The sequence below is a fragment of the Ceratotherium simum genome, chromosome 16 (assembly GCF_057802395.1).
Source record: "Ceratotherium simum simum isolate JZ-2026a chromosome 16, ASM5780239v1, whole genome shotgun sequence".
Lineage (NCBI taxonomy): Eukaryota > Metazoa > Chordata > Mammalia > Perissodactyla > Rhinocerotidae > Ceratotherium > Ceratotherium simum.
Window position 1 is genome coordinate 38,025,498 of NC_141915.1, and position 17,104 is coordinate 38,042,601.

The window sequence follows — 17,104 nt, forward strand, 5'->3', positions numbered from 1 at the left end:
TCTCCCAACCCTGCTCCTCCCAGAAATAAATCTCCCGAAGGCCAGGGGTTGGGCCTGACTTCCCAGGCTGCTCCCGCCACGGCCTGCACCTGGTCCTGGTGGTGTTCTCTGAGGGGCAGGCCACAGGTGGGCGACACTGAATCCTGCCCACTGCGGTTCTCACTGGGGCTCCTTCTCCTGTGTGGGGCTGAGAGAACAGGATTCTGCCCCCCTGGGTCCCAGACTTCAGAAAGGTCTGGACTTTGGAATTGAGGAGAATGAATGTCACCAGTACAAGCCCAGATGGAAACAGTGCCCTGGTCCTTGGTTACTGTCCCTCAGGCTAGTGCCCATTCCACCATCCTCCCGGTCTCTTCCCAACACCTGAGCCAGAATGAGTTTTTTGCCTCTTCCGGTGTCTTCTGGGCTCATCCACTCTCAGATAGACTGGACTTTCAAAGAAAGTGACAGGTCTAAAAAGCTGTGGGCACCTTCCTGGGACAACTGTGTACACTTCTTACTAGAGGCAGGGGGATCTTGCAAAATAATGTCCTCCAATTCACAAACCTCCCCCCTCCCCAGGAAGATGATAACTAACAGCAAGCCTGCTGTAGCTGAACCCACAAGAAGTAAAATAAATGGGTTTTCTCTCACATTTACTTGCCAGAGGGAGAGTGAGACAAAGGCAACTGGCTACGTTAAGGATTTCTTAGGGTAAAGACAATACTTCTGTTTCTCATTTGTGTTCTAAAGCTTGCATTTAGTACCTACTATATGTCAGGTCTGTATCAGTAATAGACAATTCTGGGCTCAAGGAGCTAAAATTCTAAAAGGGAGGAAACACATGAATAGATCATTACAATACTATATATGTATATATGTGTGTTATATATACATACACAGTCTAATCAATTATGGTATATATCATGTTAAATAGAAGCATATGAGCAAGCTCTGTAGAAACAAGAAAATTCCTGGTGGAGTAGGAGGCATAATAATTAATTCAGTTCTTGAGGGATGAATAGGAGTTTGTCTTGGTTTACACAGGGGGTAGGGAGGCCATTCTTGGCCTAGAGCACAGCACGCATTCCTAATCTCACTTTCCTAGGTAGCCTCGGCACCCAGGAAGGTCGGCAGAGAAACGGCCTAGTGTGTGAATTCAGGGAGGGCTGGGAGAGGAGGCAGCAGGGGTCCCATCCTAGGAGAGCCAGGCTGAGTGGGTTCCCCTGCGGGCCATGGGGAGCCTTTGAAGGACTGTCCACCTGAGGCCTAGGGCTATTTAGGATGGAGGGGAATAGGAACTCAAGAGGCTGCGAGAAGCTGAACCAAGTAGAAGCAGGGTTAGAGATGGTGGGCAGGTTTGAGACTTGGTTAGTTAGGATTTAAAATGTAACGCACAGGGGGAGCCAGGGAAAGGGGGAATTGTGCCTTTTCTCTCCCCAGTGCCCCGCTCCAGGCCTGGCACATGCACACTCGGGCCATGGAGGAAGGTAGCTGGGAGGGTGGGTTGAGCATCTAGGCTCAGTGGGCAGCACTGGGACAAGAAGCTGTGGGGACACTGAACACGCAGCAGATGTTTTCCAATCTCCAGTGACGCCCCTTCCAGGGGAGAGAGACACAAACACAAAGAGGCCACCTGAGGGTGGCTGCAGAAAACCTCCAAGGCACGGCACCCTCTGTAACAGCAGCCCCGGCTGGGGGTGCACACAGCTTGGCTAATGGAGGTTTGCGGGGGGAGGTGTGGCTTCGGATCAGTGAGGTCGTCACCCCTGGTGTGCCCACACTCTGCCCTCACCCCCAGCGTGTGCCCACAGCCTGCCTTCTTGCCTTTCCCCCTCTTCCCTCCTCCCCAGGGCCCCAGCCCCTCCTTCCCTGAGAGCTTGCCCCAGGTTTTGCTGACTTTATAATACCCAGTAAGACCCATCCAGTGGATGGCTGGAAGTTTGGGGAAAGTTGAATGAAGTGGTACTTTGGGGGTGGGGAGCCCGTCACAGTTCTCTTTGAGAGTCTGATAAAAGTACGATCCCGTAGACAGAAAAATAAATGCCCCTCTGCCCACACATGTGGAATTTTGCATATGGTTTCAAGGCCCCTCAAGCCCACCTCTACGTGAGGGAGGAGGGGAGAAGGATGTTCGAGGTTGCAGTGGGTCTGGAGAGCCTGGCCCAAGGAAGGGCCAGTGCCACCTCCCCACCCCACCCCTGGGAAATCTTGAGGAGGGGCCCTTCAGGGCAGGAGGGAGTTACAGCCCCCCACCCAGCGCACACCTGAGGAGCATTGAGCAGACAGCCTGGGAACCGGTCTGCCAACCAGTTTAACCAGGGACTGGTTTCGACTCTGGAGTTCAAAGGAACTGGGTGCACCCTGTCAGCCAGGCCAACGGGAGCAGCGGCTCTTAACCCTTTCCTGGTTGTGCCCAGGGCAACATCCCAGGAGCCGTCTGTGCTGGAGAGGGGTCTGAGCCTCTTTGGGGGATGAAACAGGTGGGGGTGATCTTGGCTGTAGCTGGGGATACAACCAGGCACGGAGAGTGGGGAAACTGAGGAGAGAGGCTCTAGTGTTTCCCCTGCCCCAGACTTCCCTTGGGATTCCTTCCTCCCGGCTAGGCGGTCCCTGGAGGACCCTGGCTTCTGGGTAGGTGCAGGGGCACCGAGATTGGATTTCTGGGGTGATGAATATTCATCAGCCGAGCCGGCCTCTGCTTCTGTTTACTTAGCGGGAGGGGCTGGGTTTCAGGTTCACCTTGACTCCTGGAGCCGCAGAGGAGCAGGTACTCACTCACTCCTGCACCTGTTTCTCTTGCACCTGCCGAGCAGCTGCTCCTACCCGGCTCTCCTGGCCTGAGCCTTGCCTGGCGTGGCCCCCTGGAGGCACCCCCACCTCCCCCAGTCACCCTCCCTGGCAGTTCCTACACTCAGCTCCTTCTCTAAGGTCTCGCCTCCAGCCCGGAGCAGTCGGATTACAGGTACAGGCAGAGGGTGGGTGGGTGGGGAAACCAAGGCACAGACCCCAGTCAGGGCACCCAGTTCTGCCTCCATGGCTGACAAGCTTAGCTGGGAGGGGGAACCCAGGCATGCCAGCCCCCATATCTCCCAAGGTGGGCAGGCAGAACTCGGACTCATCCCACTGGCTTCTTGGAGTCAATCCAGGCCTCCAGCAGCGCTCATTCTGGGCAAGTTTCACTCCAGAGCAGTTCTTTATTAACTCTTGCTGAACTGGTGCCTACCGCCTCCTATCCCCCGGCCTGGAGGATGTTTCAGGCTGTCTGGTAGGAACATCTCCCTGTTCTTGTCCAGGGTACCCCAGTCTTATCCAGAGTGGTGACGCGCCATCAGGGACCCTGCAGAGGGGTGGGATGTGGGTTCTGGGTTTTGTCTTACAACGTAGAAGCTGACTTGCTCCCTCAACACCCCCTTCCACCCCTGCCCCTCCACCCCAGTCAATGGTTAACTTGTCCCAGCTCCGAAAGAGTCCAGCCCAGTCTGGGCAAGGGCCTTAGAGCAGCTCACAGAACTCAACTGGGGTGGTAGGGCCCTTCCAGGGGTGCCCACATGTGTGCCATGGTGCTGGGCGCCATAGGCAGGGGGTGGCAGGCCTTTATGGAGCATTTGTGGGCTCCAAAGCTGTGCAAACAGTGGAGGTGTAGCTGGCATCCTCAGGGGCTGATTTCTATCATCCATGGATTGTAGGGCCCCAGGGCATGGGCCCAGCCCTCTGCTTGGCCAGCTCAGGGCCCTGCCCATCAGACTGCAGGGCCCACCACATGTTACCAAACGCTGGGTCTGTTCGAAATCCAAGTACACCCCCGCCCCCCAGTCTCCTCGGCCTTCTGTGATCAGGTGTGGGTTGTGGCTGTAGTGTCTTGCTCTTTGCTACCTGGGATAGCTGGGAAGTTTGGATATTACATCATTTTCTTTTTTTTTTTTTTTAAGCAAATCAGATTTTACACTCTTGGGGATAGTTCACTATTTAAAAGAATCTTGTAGCTGGGCTATTTTGTAAAACAAAAAATAGTCTGCTTGTTTAGCTGTTCTGTAAATTCAGATTTGCTTATGTCAGGCTCACAGGACCACCACCATGCTTACTGGTGCTCGCACATCCTCCTGGACAGAGGGGACAGAGAGACCAGAGTTCAAGGCCAGCAGACAAGGGCACCGATGCCTTGGTGCCGTGGTGGAGGCCCCAGGGCAGGGTCCAAGGTCTGTTCCAGACACTCTCTATGGTTTTCTGACAAGTTCCTTGTGATCTGTTGCTCCCTTTACTCCAAAGAGAGTTAAGCCCTGTGAATGCCAACTTGAAATACCCGTTAAAGCAGGTATATTTTAACTGGCACAGCAGAAGCCACTTCCTCTCGTGGAGCTAGGCAGTCTGGTGGTTACTGTTGGTTCAGGAGCTGGATCCTCCACTCCCCAAGTTCCTTGGCAGTCCTGGATGGGCGGTGGTGGGGCCGTGGGCCTTGCCCCAGACCAGTCAGCAACTGGGGTACCCACAGGCCAAGCAAGCACTCTGTCCCTCCTTCCCTGCCCGCCCCAAAACTCCTTCCAGAAACCCATTCTGGAACACCGAGTTCTGTGCAAGGCTGTGCTAAGCCCAGGAGGGGCAAGCTGCCAAAGCAAACCTCTCAGGCTGTCCCCTTGGTGCGCTCACCTCTCCAGGGTACCCTGAAGGTATTTATCTGGCCACTCTCACCCCCTCCTTCACTTTCTGAGTGGACGCTGCACAAGATCCCCCCGGCTTCTCTTGCTGCTTGAGCTCAGTTAGAGGGACAGAGCTGGCAATGTGGGATCTGCTTCCTGGACAAAGAGGTGGGAAGGAATCCACTGGGTGGGAGCTCTGGGCAAGGGGGTGGGTATATGGAGGGACAAGGGACAACATGCAAGGGGGCCATGGACGTGGGCACTCAACTCTTTCCAAGCCTAGGCCAGCATCCTGCTTTCATTTTTCCTAAATTTGATATGTTCCTCCTCTTTAAAAAATCCATACTCATTATGGAAAATCTGGAAATCAGAAAAATAGAGGGGAGAAGGCATCTCCTACTCCCTCTACATAAAGAAAACCACTATCAATCATTTGTCATAGTGTTTTCTGGTCTTTTTAAAAAATGTAATTTAGACCATCTGTTTTTAAAAGGAGGTGATATATTTGCCTGTGCTTGGGCCAGCTGACCATCTAGCTTTCTGGTGTACTGTGGCCGTTGTCCCTCCCGCCGGGATCTTTCCCAGCTGCACCCAGGAGTCCTGAGACCTGACCACCAACCTCTCCAGGCCCAGAGACGCCTCCATTTCTTGTCACCCTGCCTGCTCTTCATTGATCTTAATTCCTCTAGTCTCCTGTCTCTTCTTCTTGTGATGCTCATCTCTCAGAACTTCTGCTAGCTCAGACAGCAGCTTTGTAGAAATTAGTAAATGGTGAGGCCACGTCCGTATCAGGGCACATCCTTGTCAGTGGAGAGGCCTGGATTTCAGCCCCATCTCTGTTGGGTATCCTTATGGAGGGTCGCGCCTGTGATAACACTATCTCACATGTACCTCCTGGCCCCACTAAACTGCCTTCCAAATTTTCAGCTCTCCTTCAAAACCCTGTCCTTGTGGAAGCTGGGTGGGGGAAAGGGAGCCATCCCTCAGCAGTTATTACTGTTATCATAAGTTTTACTTTGCAAAGCCTGTCTACCGCTGGGCAGGCATTCATGTCAGAGCTAAATATTAGGGCTGAAAGGGATGGAAGAGGACGCTGAGGTCCAGAGAAACGACTTGCCGGAGGTCACGAGGCTGGAACAGTCCCAGGACTTCCTGCTCCCAGCCGGAGGTTCCTTCCCCTTAGAAAAAGCCCAGCAGCTCCTGGAGTCCTGCTGGTCACCCCTGGGAAGTCCAGATTTCTCCATACATCCCAAATCTTGTTTAATTTTGTAATGAATTCCAAGCAAGGTGCACAGGGTGTTTCTGTCCGTCTGACCCCGGTTGACCGTCTGTCTGCTCCGGGCAGCAGGGCCGGTAGTGGAGCGGGAAGAGCTTGGGAAGAGGGTCAAAGGCCTGGATACTGTGTGACCTGGACAAGTTGTCCACCTTCCTGCGCCCTGAGAGGACTAGAACCTCAGAGCTGTGTGGCAATGGGGTATGGTTGCCCCCCTGCCCCCTCGGCCTGGCTCACATGGCTTCCTCGTCAATGTTGACTTTGTGGCCCCTTCCCAGACCCCTCTTCTCCTATTCTCCAAAAGGACTGCATCCCTTTCCTGAGTCCGGGGTTCATCTGGCCCCACCTTCAATCCTTTCTGGCCTGGGCTATGAAAACAGCCCATGATTAGGGGTCTGGAGAGGGCTGCTCCAAGGCATCCCCCTTTCTCGCCACTGACCCCTCTGTCTCCCCCACCCTGCTCCTGCAGAAAGCCCACCCTCAGCTCAGGAGCGCCATGACGGAAGTTGGTTGGTGGAAGCTGACGTTCCTCAGGAAAAAGAAATCCACCCCCAGGGTGCTGTATGAGATCCCTGACACCTACGCCCAAACCGAGGGCGGCGCGGAGCCCCCGAGGCCTGATGGGGAGGGCCCCAACAGCAGCTTTAACACGCGCCTGGAGAAGATTGTGGACAAGAACACCAAGGGCAAGCATGTCAAAGTCTCCCACTCGGGCCGCTTCAAGGAGAAGAGCAAAGTCCGAGCCACGCTGGCAGAGAACCCCAACCTCTTTGAAGACAGGGAGGGCAAAGGACAGTGAAGGGGGCCAAGGAGGGTGCTAGCGCCTCCCCACTCCCTGCCGTCAGCCGGATCTGAGACAGGAGCGCCACGCTGGCCTCTTTGGCCACAGCTGAAGCCGTGGAGGCAGTCGCCTGCTGGCAGGAAATGTCTGGTTTTAGGCTTGTATTTATGTGCCCCTGCTTTCGGGAAGGCGGGAAGGCCAGGGAGATCCCGGGCCTCCCACCCTCCCCCACCACAGACAAAGGCGCTCCAGTCCGAGGAGGAAAAGTGCCCCCAGGAAGGACAGCTCTCCTTGAGGTGGTAGCAGCGCCAGCAGGGAAGTGGGCATGGCCAGGAATGGAGAGAGGGAGCCCGACTGACGTCACCTCCTCCCAGGGCACAGGGTCAAGGGTGAGTTTGAACTGCTGCTCCTTCTACTTTCTCTACCCATGACTGTTCCCTGGACAGATTCTGAGAGCACATTTTCCAGAAACCACGTGATGGGGGGTGGTTTTCTGGAGCCGGAGGCAGAGACGCTGAACTTGAGCTCACCTCCTAACAGGAGTGGGAAACTTCCTGGAACTTTGCCCCCAGGTGTGCGGGGGAGGACTCTGGCACTCCTAGGGAGGGATGCTGCAGAAGGCCAGAATGAGGGACCCCACGGGTTCCTGCACACATCCTCAAAGGGAAGACACATTGGCCTGATTCCAAACTAGGGGCAGGGGTTGGGAAGCTCTGGTAGGGGCTAAAAGCAGCCCATTCTCCTCTCTCCTTCCCCTCTGAGTATTTAAGACGGATCAGCCCCAGAAATGAGTGAGACTTGAATTTTGTTTAGAAAAATAATTGTAGGTTTCTCTCTTTATAATAAACAATGCTGCAAAAGCAGAGAACCTATTTATGCTCGTCTTGCATTTATTGACATGACTGCTTTTCATGCCTTTACTCCCTTCCTGTGGAACTTTGTGTTCGAACAGTTCCTTTCAAGCTTCGGGCAGGGTCCCTGGGTGTGAAAATGTAGTAACTGGGACGCTCATTTCACCACCAAGCCATCCTTAGCATCTGGGGGTGGAGAGAGCAAAGGAAGGAGCTAGTTACACCTCAGGGCACGGTTCCTTCCGGTCAGCAGAGAGGCCATCAGGAGCCCCAAGAGTGAAGCAGACCTTTGGTGACTGGCCCCAAAGTTGCAGTGGTTTGTTTGGGATCAGGATTCAAATTCTGGTTCCACTCCTTAGTAGCTGGGCGATTTGGGGAACATTAAAAAAACACTTCCTCTGAGCCTCAGTTTCCTCTTCTGTAAAAGGGGCTGCGACAATCCTATTTCCCAGGGAGTGGTCAGTATTAAGGAGCCCATAAGTAGTTGTATACTAGGTGCTCAGTGCATACTGGCTTCCTTCCCCCTTTCCTTTATTCAGGAACTCCACCCTAGGCCACGTAGGTTTCTCAGCTTCTGTGTGAGACAGAGGAGAGAGCTCGCTCCCCGTGTTGCTACTTCCAGCTCTTTCTCAAGCTCCAGGATCTGGGAATTGGGAAAAAATTGGCCAAATCTCTAGAGCTCAGGGTGGGAACAGGGAGAGACTAAGGTGGCGACTAAACAGTGTGGTCCTGCAGCTTCTGGGTCAGCTCCTTGCAGGCTGCAGGGGCCACCCCACCCCGGGAGCGTTACTGCAGAAATTTATTACCAAAACAAACAGACCCGTACAAGGGGACCTTTGTTAGGTGGCCTCACCCAGGCCAGGGGGAACTCGGAGGAAGAGTGAGGAAGACCAGGAGCTGGGAGGGAGGGAAGGCAGCTCAGGTGTGCTGCCTTCCACAAGGCCTCTTCCCCATCCCTCCCCACCACAAGGAACTTTCTAGGGTCCCACAATTTCTCAATCCATAGAGCCTCCGGTGGAGGAGCACAGACTTTCCGGCACTCCAGCCCTGCCCTGTGTTAATAGCTGACATTTACAGAGAGCGTGCGGCCAGGCCCTGTGGCAAGTACTCCCGGAGGTTCCTCACTTAATCCTCTAATCACGGAGACAGGTGCTGTCATTATCCCCATTTTCCAGGTGGGTTAGCTGAGGCTTAGAGAGGTTAAATCCCTCACCCTAGGTGTTAAGTCCCTTGCCCTGGGTCAGGCAGGCTTGCAGCGGTGGAGCTGGAACTGTAGCCAGGGCTGGCCTGTGCCCATGACCACTGCACCACACAGCCCCTATCACACTTGATTTTCATCTGCTGAGGGCGGGGGGGTGGTGATGGGAAACTGAGGATCAGAACAAGGAAAGGAGCACAGTCACCTTCTGCAGAAGGGGAGGTGGGGTGAGAGAGGGCAATGCCTGGGCCTTGGGATCCTGGGAGGTGAGCACCATTCGAGGGGGCTGTACAGACTCTGGAACCAGGGGAGGAAAGCCAACCAGCTTTGAGGCTGAGTGTCCCCTGAGACCCCAGACTGTAGGGACCTGCCACTTCAGCCCATCCTGGGGTTCCCTGAGGCGAGGCGGGGCATGAGGCTGGGCCCTGGGCCACCAACCAGTGGTTCTACCCAATACTGGCACCACATTGCCACCACTGCTCCTCTTAGGTGAGAAGGTTTGTGGTTCCTCCACCTCGTGCATGCAACCCTGCTCCACAGCCCCCAAGTGATGTCTGTGGGAATCTTCCGGTGAAGCTCCACATATATCCCTAAGCTTGGGGATCAGTGGACAAGGCGGGTACTAAAATCCAAAGGGAGATCTGGCTGTCCAGGGAGTCAGAGCCCAGGCAGTTTTCACAAGGCCAGAGGAGAAGGAGGAGCAGGAGGAGGAGGAACTGAGGAGGAACCGAGAGTGCAAATATGTGCAGGAGCTGGGAGAGGCTACGGGTTATCGACCACAGTTTCACTGGGACACAACCCAACGGAGGGGAAGGGGGAGGCAGGAGGGGCCGGCCAGAACTGGCCTGCACAGCCCAGAAGGGACCAACCCTGGGTGGTGGGCTCCCCCTGCTGGACACCCAACCTACACCTACCCAGAGAGGAGGAGGTGGGAGGCCAGTCACTTAAACTCCCCAACTCCCCTCCTTCCTGAGGGGTGGGGGCGAGACCAGTCCAGGTTGAACACTAATATCACGCACAGCTGACGGGCTTTTATTACAGACTTGGCACAGTGATTGTCGGGCAGAGAACAGGAAAGGAACAGCCGAGACCAGGCTCAAAGCTGGGGGGATACACAGCCACCAATAACACAAACAGGACAAGGTAGGGAAGGGCGCTCCAGGACCCTCTCCTGTAGGTGGCCGCAGGGTTAGTGTTGTGCCTTCCTGCACTCAGGCTTAAGGAGGGATCAAACCCAGAGGGCAGCCCTTGGAGGAGCTGGTCCATAACAGAGACGCTGAAGCACACACCCTTCCAGTGAAATGAAGCACAGTTTACAGAGTGGCAAGTTCAACGCCAACATGCACAAATAATAGTCAGTTCTCTGATCCCAGCTTAGTCACAGCAAACATTTACCCAGCCTGGCTCCTCTCCGAAGCCTGTAGGCTACTCATCCAGGCTGTCCCTGGTCTCCAGATATGTGCTCAAGGAAAGCAAATGCAGTTCAGCACAGGCCTTAGCCGAGGGTTACTGAAGAATCCAATTGTGAGGGCGGGAGGCTGTTGGTTTACAGGTTGAGGCTGTGCGCGCACCTGGGGCATCTTGTTAAATGCAGAAGGGGATTCATTGGGTCTGGGGAGGCTCCCAAGTGATGCTGCTGCTGCTGGCCTGTGGACCACACTGAGTAGCAAGGATCTAGACCAGGGGTCTCAACCTTGGCTGCACAGAATTCCCTGGGGAGCTTTTAAATTTCCCAAAGCCCAGGCTGTACTCAGATGAGTTAATCACCTCTGAGGGTGGGACCCAGGCATCAGGGTTTTTAAAGCTCCCTGGGTAATTCCAGCATGGACGAAAGCCAGGGATCTGAGTCATCATCAGGGGGGTGAGGACTAGGGGAGGGGGATGAGTAATCAGAAAGGATAATCTCTATAATAATTTAATTTTATACCTGGAAAGTAAAAAATATATATTAAATACATATATGTATGTATGTATACACACATATGTAGTTTTCATAAACAAACATGGAAAGTAAAGCTTGATTAAAATCTTCCTGGCCTGTAGGTACCAGCACATGAATCCCTTCTACAAAACTCCTGACGGGGATTGAATACTTCCAGTGACAGAACACTCACTACCTAACAGGCAGCCCTCCTAGCCAGCCCCGATTGTTTGAAATCTCTCCCCATATTGAGATGAAATCTACGTCTGTGCAACTTCCACCTATGGGTCCTCTGGAGCTACCGGGAATAAATTTAATCTCTTTTCTGCATTGCTGTGCTTCAGATAATGAAAGGCAGCTATCAGTAGAGTGCTATAAAAATATCTATTAATAAATGAGTTAGTTAAGGTTCTTTTGGTTGCAAGCAACAGAAATCGATTCCAGCTAGTTTATGCCCCAAGTTTTTTTTTTAGAGATAGTAGGTGTTTGAGGCAGGAGGAGGAATTGCACAGCCCAGACGTGGGAAGGAGGGATCCAGGGCCGCTCAGGGAATTACAAAGGGCAGCACAGGCTGTTGCTTCTTGGCTGCCATTAATGACTTGGCTACAGTGACTCCCATGCTCTGGGTCTCTCCATTTCCAATTTCAGATTGTTGACAAGAAAAACCCATAGGCTGGGGCCGGCCCCGTGGCTTAGCGGTTAAGTGCGTACGCTCTGCTGCGGGAGGCCCGGGTTCAGATCCCGGCTGTGCACTGACGCACCGCTTCTCTGACCATGCTGAGGCCGCGTCCCACATACAGCAACTAGAAGGCTGTGCAACTATGACATACAACTATCTACTGGGGCTTTGGGGGAAAAAAATAAATAAAAACAAAAACAAAAACAAAAAACCGATAGGCTAGATTGGCTTGGGTGCCTGTGCTGGGACCAACTGGCTTTGGTCAGGATGACTCAGTCACATGGTAACAGACCGGGTCGCTGCTCCTCACCCTGTGTCACCAGAAAAGGGAATCACATCAGCTGCTACCCCTAGATGGAACTATTCCAATAAATCATAGTCAAGGTCAAGAAAATATGGGGTTACTTTCCATTTGTGATTCTCTATGCCACCGTTACACTCCACTAGACCAGCTAATTGAGAGCCAACTGAGAACAGAGGACTTGGAGAATGAACTTTGAAGAGCCCTAATTATACAGGTGGGGACGGAAACAGGTTGAGTTTAGAGGGGTCTGGCTCCCATCGCACATCCTCTTTCAGCAGCCAGCCCCCACTCCCGTGAGCCCGGGCAGACTGGGAGTCAGGGCGCAAGTCTCTCGTAGAGCCAGCCTTCCTCCCCGCGGTGGGTCATGGGCCCCAAAGGGGGGTCTCCTGTCTGGAGGCCCCGCCGAAAGATGATCCGGTCGTGCAGGCGGTTGGTTTGGCCCTGCCAGAACTCCATCACCTGCGGGTCCAGGACGTAGCCACCCCTACAAGGAGAAGCAGAGGCTTCGGGGCTCTGTGCGTTTTTCCAGCCATGTCACCCTCCCACCACCATCCCAGGGCCCCTTGAAGGAGGTTGCCGGGATGCATCTGACGAGGGTTGACAGGGAAGAGTAGATCTGTATTCCACAGACTGGGTGGCTTTAAGTAAACGTGAGGGTCCTGGTGTCCCTTTCGAGACGACCACCAGGTATCACTCACCAGTATTTTGGCTTCGGCACCTCTTGTTCCCGGTAGAGCTGCTCCAGTTCCTCGTTTTTCTTTCTCAGATACTGTCCAGGGGAAGGAGGTGGAGGAACGGTCAGACCTGGTCAATGATTCACTTAATAACCACTTACTGAGCATGTGCTCTGTGCCAGGTGCTGGGTGAGCGAGGCTGGCTGGCTCTGCCCTCTGGGAGTACAGTCCAACGGGAGGGTCAGACAGATACAGGAGGCCCGCTTCCCCAGTCCCAATCTGCATTTCCCCAGGGAGATCGTCCTTTTAACTTTGATAGAGAGATAGGGCCCTGGCATCCCCTGGGGACAGCCTCTGGGGATGAGCCAGGGCCCTCACCACCCGGAGGGCCAAGGAGGAGCCCCACTCACCTCCCGATCGGGGATCACGGAGCTCTGGTGACTGACCACGGCCCCAATCTGGCTGCTTTTGGGGCGGGAGTGGAAGTAGCACTCGGCCTCCTCCTCGGGCAGCTTCTTCACAGGGCCCTCCACACGCACCTGCTCAGGGAGGGCCCTGGCTGGGTGGCATTCGATGCCTCCTGCCCTCCCTACCAGCACAGGCCCCATTCTTCTCTCTCTCCTCCTTATCCACTGCTGGCTCCAACTAGACCAGCTAACTAAGAGCTCTTTGAGAGACAGGACGTTTGCCCAGCCTGCAGACCTCCACTGGGCTCATCTATAAATTCAGGCCCCTCCCAACCCAGCCCCCCCCCAGGCTGTCCCGGGAATGCTCACTCACCTGACGGTTTAGGGGCTCCCAGTAGAAGACAATGGAAGCGAAGGGATTAGAGTCCTAGAAATGAAAGAGAACCCATGGACAGCGATCAGCACAGCAGCGGACACCTCTGGCATGCGGGGGGAAGGCAGGAAGTCTGCAGCCTCCGGGCCCACAGCAGATGCATTCTCTGTAATATCTCATTTAAACCCTCAAATGCAGGCCTACTTTTACAGGTGTGGAGACAGGCTCAGAGAGGTTAAGTAACATGCCCAAGTTCACACAGCAAGTGGCAGAGCTGTGTTGGAAACCTAAGCCAGGACTCCAAAGTGAGGCTTTGCCATTTATCTCATCCATAGATCTGCAAGTCCTCAGAAATGCATGTGTGGCTGCACTGGACCCAGGGAGGGCTGCTCATCTGGATTCATGAACTGAATGCATACAAGTGCCAACTCTGCTCGAGCCCAGGAGCGACGCTGGGGGTGTAACAGAGATGCAACGGATGCAGCCTCCGCCCTCCATGGGGCTCACCGTTTAGCAGCAGAGACAAACAGTAACCACGTAAACAAATGCATAGTTAGAAACTGAAAAAAACGCAAAAAGGAAAGTTACAAGTTATAACGAGAGCAAACAGTGTGAGGGCCGACTCACCGCAGGAGTGAAGGAAGGCTTTCCTGAGGAGGAAATGTTGGGGCTGAGACCCAAGAACAGGAGTTACTTAGGTAAACAGATGACAGAAGTAGGAGGTTAGAGAGCATTCATTTATGGCAAAGAGAACAGCAGGTGCAAAGGCCCGCAGGCAGGCCAGAGCCTGAGCACGGACAGCAGGTGGGGTGGGGCGGGGGTGGCATGAGAAGGTGACCCAGGAGGCAAGGGCTGGACCCTCCAGGCCCAGGAAAGATTTACCGTGAACCCTCACCAGCTCTTTTCCCTTTCGACTCTCGAAGTTAGTGAAGAAACGGAAGCCATCCTTGCCAAAGCCCTTCAGCAGCACCATGCGGGCAGACGGCTTCCCATCTCTGGGGCAAAGAGCAGAGTGCAGCAGTCAGGGCCCATTTCAATGTCCTCCCTACTGTCCCTCCCCACAGGATGTCTGAGCACACCTTCAGCTGCGTGCCCTTATTCTGTACCATCTGCACACTCAAGCTACCCATGCCCACTTGCCCCTGCGGATCTGTCCTGGAGGTGCAAGTATGACACCACTGCCTGGGGCCCTGTCATGGACTGAACTGTGTCCCCCTAAGATCCTACATTGAAGCTCTAACCCCAATATGACTGTATTTGGAGATAGGGCCTCTAGGGAAGTAAGTAAGGTTAAATAAGGTTATAAGGGTGGGACTCGACTCCAAAAGGACTGGTGTCCTTACAAGAAGAGGAAGAGATACCAGAGAGCTCTCTTCCTCTCCCTCCCTGTGTGCATAAAGGAAAGGTCATGTGAGGACACAGCAGGAAGGTGGCCATCTGCAAGCCAGGGGGAGAGGCCTCACTAGAAACCAACGCTGACAGCACCTTGGATCTTGGACTTCTAGCTTCCAGACTGTGAGAAAATAAATTTCTGTTGTTGAAGCCACCCAGTCTGTGGTATTTTGTTATGGCAGCCCCAGCAAAGAAACAAGGCTCTACGGGCAGCAATCAGCCAATGCTTAGGGATCACAGAAGGTGCAGTTATATCAGATCCTCTACCCAGAGCTCGGGGGACACCCAGGGGCACACCATAAGAGCCCGCATCAAGGCCTTACACTTTTGTAAGGGGGGACAAGAAGAGTTGAATAAGAGGCTAAAGCAAGAGATATCTCATGGGGTATATGATTGATCACCAAATGAGTGATGCAGCCAAGCGCTGCACTAGGTTTCAAGAGAGGGAGAGAGCTTCATGGAGAGGTCCCAGGAGATGTAGCTCTTAAAGGGCAGATGGGAATAGGGTAGCTAGGGAGATGAGGGAGGCAAGGGTGTGTGTGTGGGTGCATCAAGGGCAGAGATGAATGAGGTGCTGCATTTTATCATTGAAATGGAATTGAGTGAAGTCTGATCTTTGATTTATAGGTAAGGACACTGAGGCTCAGAGAGAACAAGTAACTTGCTTGAGGCCACAAAGCAAGTTAATAACAGAGCTAGAACCATAAAGTTGGCATCCATCAAATTGAGAGCTTCCTAAGTTTCCCACTTCATCTGCACCCACCCACAGAAGATCCCACAACTATGCCCACCTGGTGCAGGTAGCCAGACACATGGCATTGGCTTCCCCTATGTCAGGACACTGAACAGCCTCCTCGAACCAGGCAGCAAACTGCTTCATGGGGTCCAGGGAGGTCAGCTGAGCCTCCTCAAATGCCTGGGAAGGGAGAGTTTTATTTCATTTAATAAACACATATAGTGCTTATTGTGTATGTGGCACTGTTCTAGGCACTTTTCAAATATTAACTCGTTTAGTCCTCATAACAATGACCTCATAACAGAAAACAGGACCCAGGACAATGACCTCATAACAGAAAACAGGACCCAGGAAGTGGGTTCTGCTGGCCCCACTTTACAGGTGAGGACACAGGCATAAAAAGGTGGAATAACCTGCCAGGTCCCACAGCTGGTGACAGATGAATCACAGTTTCATGTCATGGGTGTCAAACCTATCACATGGGGAGCCTAAAAGAAAAGACAGAATTCTTGGGCTCCACCCCCATAAATTCTCATTCAGTAGGTCTGAGGTTTAATTAAAAATTGCATTTTTTTTTTTTTTGACAAAGATCAGCCCTGAGGTAACATCCATGCTAATCCTCCTCTTTTTGCTGAGGAAGACTGGCTCTGAGCTAACATCCATTGCCAATCTTCCTCCTTTTTTTCACCAAAGCCCCCCAGTAGATAGTTGTACGTCATAGCTGCACATCCTTCTAGTTGCTGTATGTGGGACGTCGCCTCAGCTTGGCCAGAGAAGCGGTGCGTTGGTGCGCGCCCAGGATCCCAACCCGGGGCCGCCAGTAGCAGAGCACATGCACTTAACCGCTAAGCCACGGGGCCGGCCCTGAAAAACTGCATTTTTAACAAGCATTTCCAGAAATGATCCCATGCAAACACATTTGGTAACCGTGGTTCCGGGCTGCAATTCCAAAACACTTTTCTTGGTTCCTCTCCTGAGGAGGGAAAAGGAAAAGAACTTCTCCAAGTGGTAAGCGAAGGGACAGAAGGCAGCAAGAGCTAGGAGCATCCCCCTCTTCCTCCATGTGTTACTTATTTATCATGGATTAGCTGGAAGAATATCACTGTTCTAAGCACTTCACAAACATCTAAGTCCCTCACATCCCTGAGAGACAGGTACTATCACTTCCCAGGCGAGGAAGCGCAGGCCCAGAGAGGTTAAGTAAACTGCTCAAGGTGGTGCCCCCCGTGAACGGCACGATTCCAGCCCAGGCCGGCTCCCGAGTTCCCGCTCCACTACACAAGCCTCCTCTCGAGCCCATCTTCATCTTCGTTCCCCCGGAACCCCTCCCCTGCTGGTGGTCTCTGAACCCCCCTCTCCCTCGGAGGTGACCCCACAAAGCTCGTGGGGTTCCTCCTCCTCCCCTCCCCTCCGGAGATGACTCCTGTTCCCCCGCCCCTGCGGAGGCCCTGCCCGGCGGCGGCACCTCTCGGTCCCCGCGGTAACTCTTGCGCATGGGTCCCAGGTCCATGACAGCACCGCGGCCGCACAGGTGGCGGAGGTGGCAGAGGTAGCGGGGCCACTCGGATGATCGCCCGAACGTCACGATGACGCCCCACAGCCGGCACGTCATTGGGCCGTCGGCCACGTGACCCGGCGTCGCCCGGCGCTGGGTTCCGTTGGGTTCGGAACCAGTTTCCCAGCCCGGGACTCTACCCCGGGGAAGGAAGAATTTGCCAGTCGCCAAGCCCGGCTATCAGGCCCTAAGTCCTCGGAGCCAATGGGAGCCCAGGGCCGGAGGAGGGAGACAGGCGCGGAGAGGCCATTGGTTGGAGTTTTCCGGGAGCGAGGCCAATTAGAGCGAGAATAGGGGAACCCAGCGGCCAATGGGCGGCGCCTCTGGGGGCGGGAGCAGAGAGA

The 17,104-nt window shown here is 54.0% G+C and overlaps 2 protein-coding genes across 3 annotated transcripts; one reads left to right on the forward strand and one right to left on the reverse strand.

The window, feature by feature from the left end:
- Positions 1-2,889: 2,889 nt before the first annotated feature.
- PRR15L (proline rich 15 like) lies at positions 2,890-7,542 on the forward strand. The gene is made up of 2 exons (XM_014790768.2): positions 2,890-2,944; positions 6,359-7,542. Exon 2 carries the CDS (start codon positions 6,386-6,388, stop codon positions 6,686-6,688), a length of 303 nt encoding a protein of 100 aa, XP_014646254.1. The 5' UTR covers positions 2,890-2,944; positions 6,359-6,385; the 3' UTR covers positions 6,689-7,542.
- Positions 7,543-10,620: 3,078 nt separating this feature from the next.
- On the reverse strand, positions 10,621-16,914 carry PNPO (pyridoxamine 5'-phosphate oxidase). Of its 2 annotated transcripts, XM_004434614.3 has the most exons (7): positions 16,671-16,911; positions 15,261-15,385; positions 13,973-14,072; positions 13,078-13,131; positions 12,708-12,836; positions 12,322-12,392; positions 10,621-12,107 (listed from the first exon to the last, which is right to left on the reverse strand). In XM_004434614.3, the coding sequence occupies exons 1-7, from the start codon at positions 16,815-16,817 to the stop codon at positions 11,939-11,941; spliced, it is 795 nt and encodes a 264-aa protein (XP_004434671.1). In that variant the 5' UTR covers positions 16,818-16,911; the 3' UTR covers positions 10,621-11,938. The 2 variants fall into 2 exon arrangements, with proteins under 2 accessions (XP_004434671.1, XP_087297171.1); XM_087441045.1 differs by lacking the exon at positions 12,708-12,836 and having other exon boundaries at positions 16,671-16,914.
- Between the last annotated feature and the right edge of the window lie 190 nt (positions 16,915-17,104).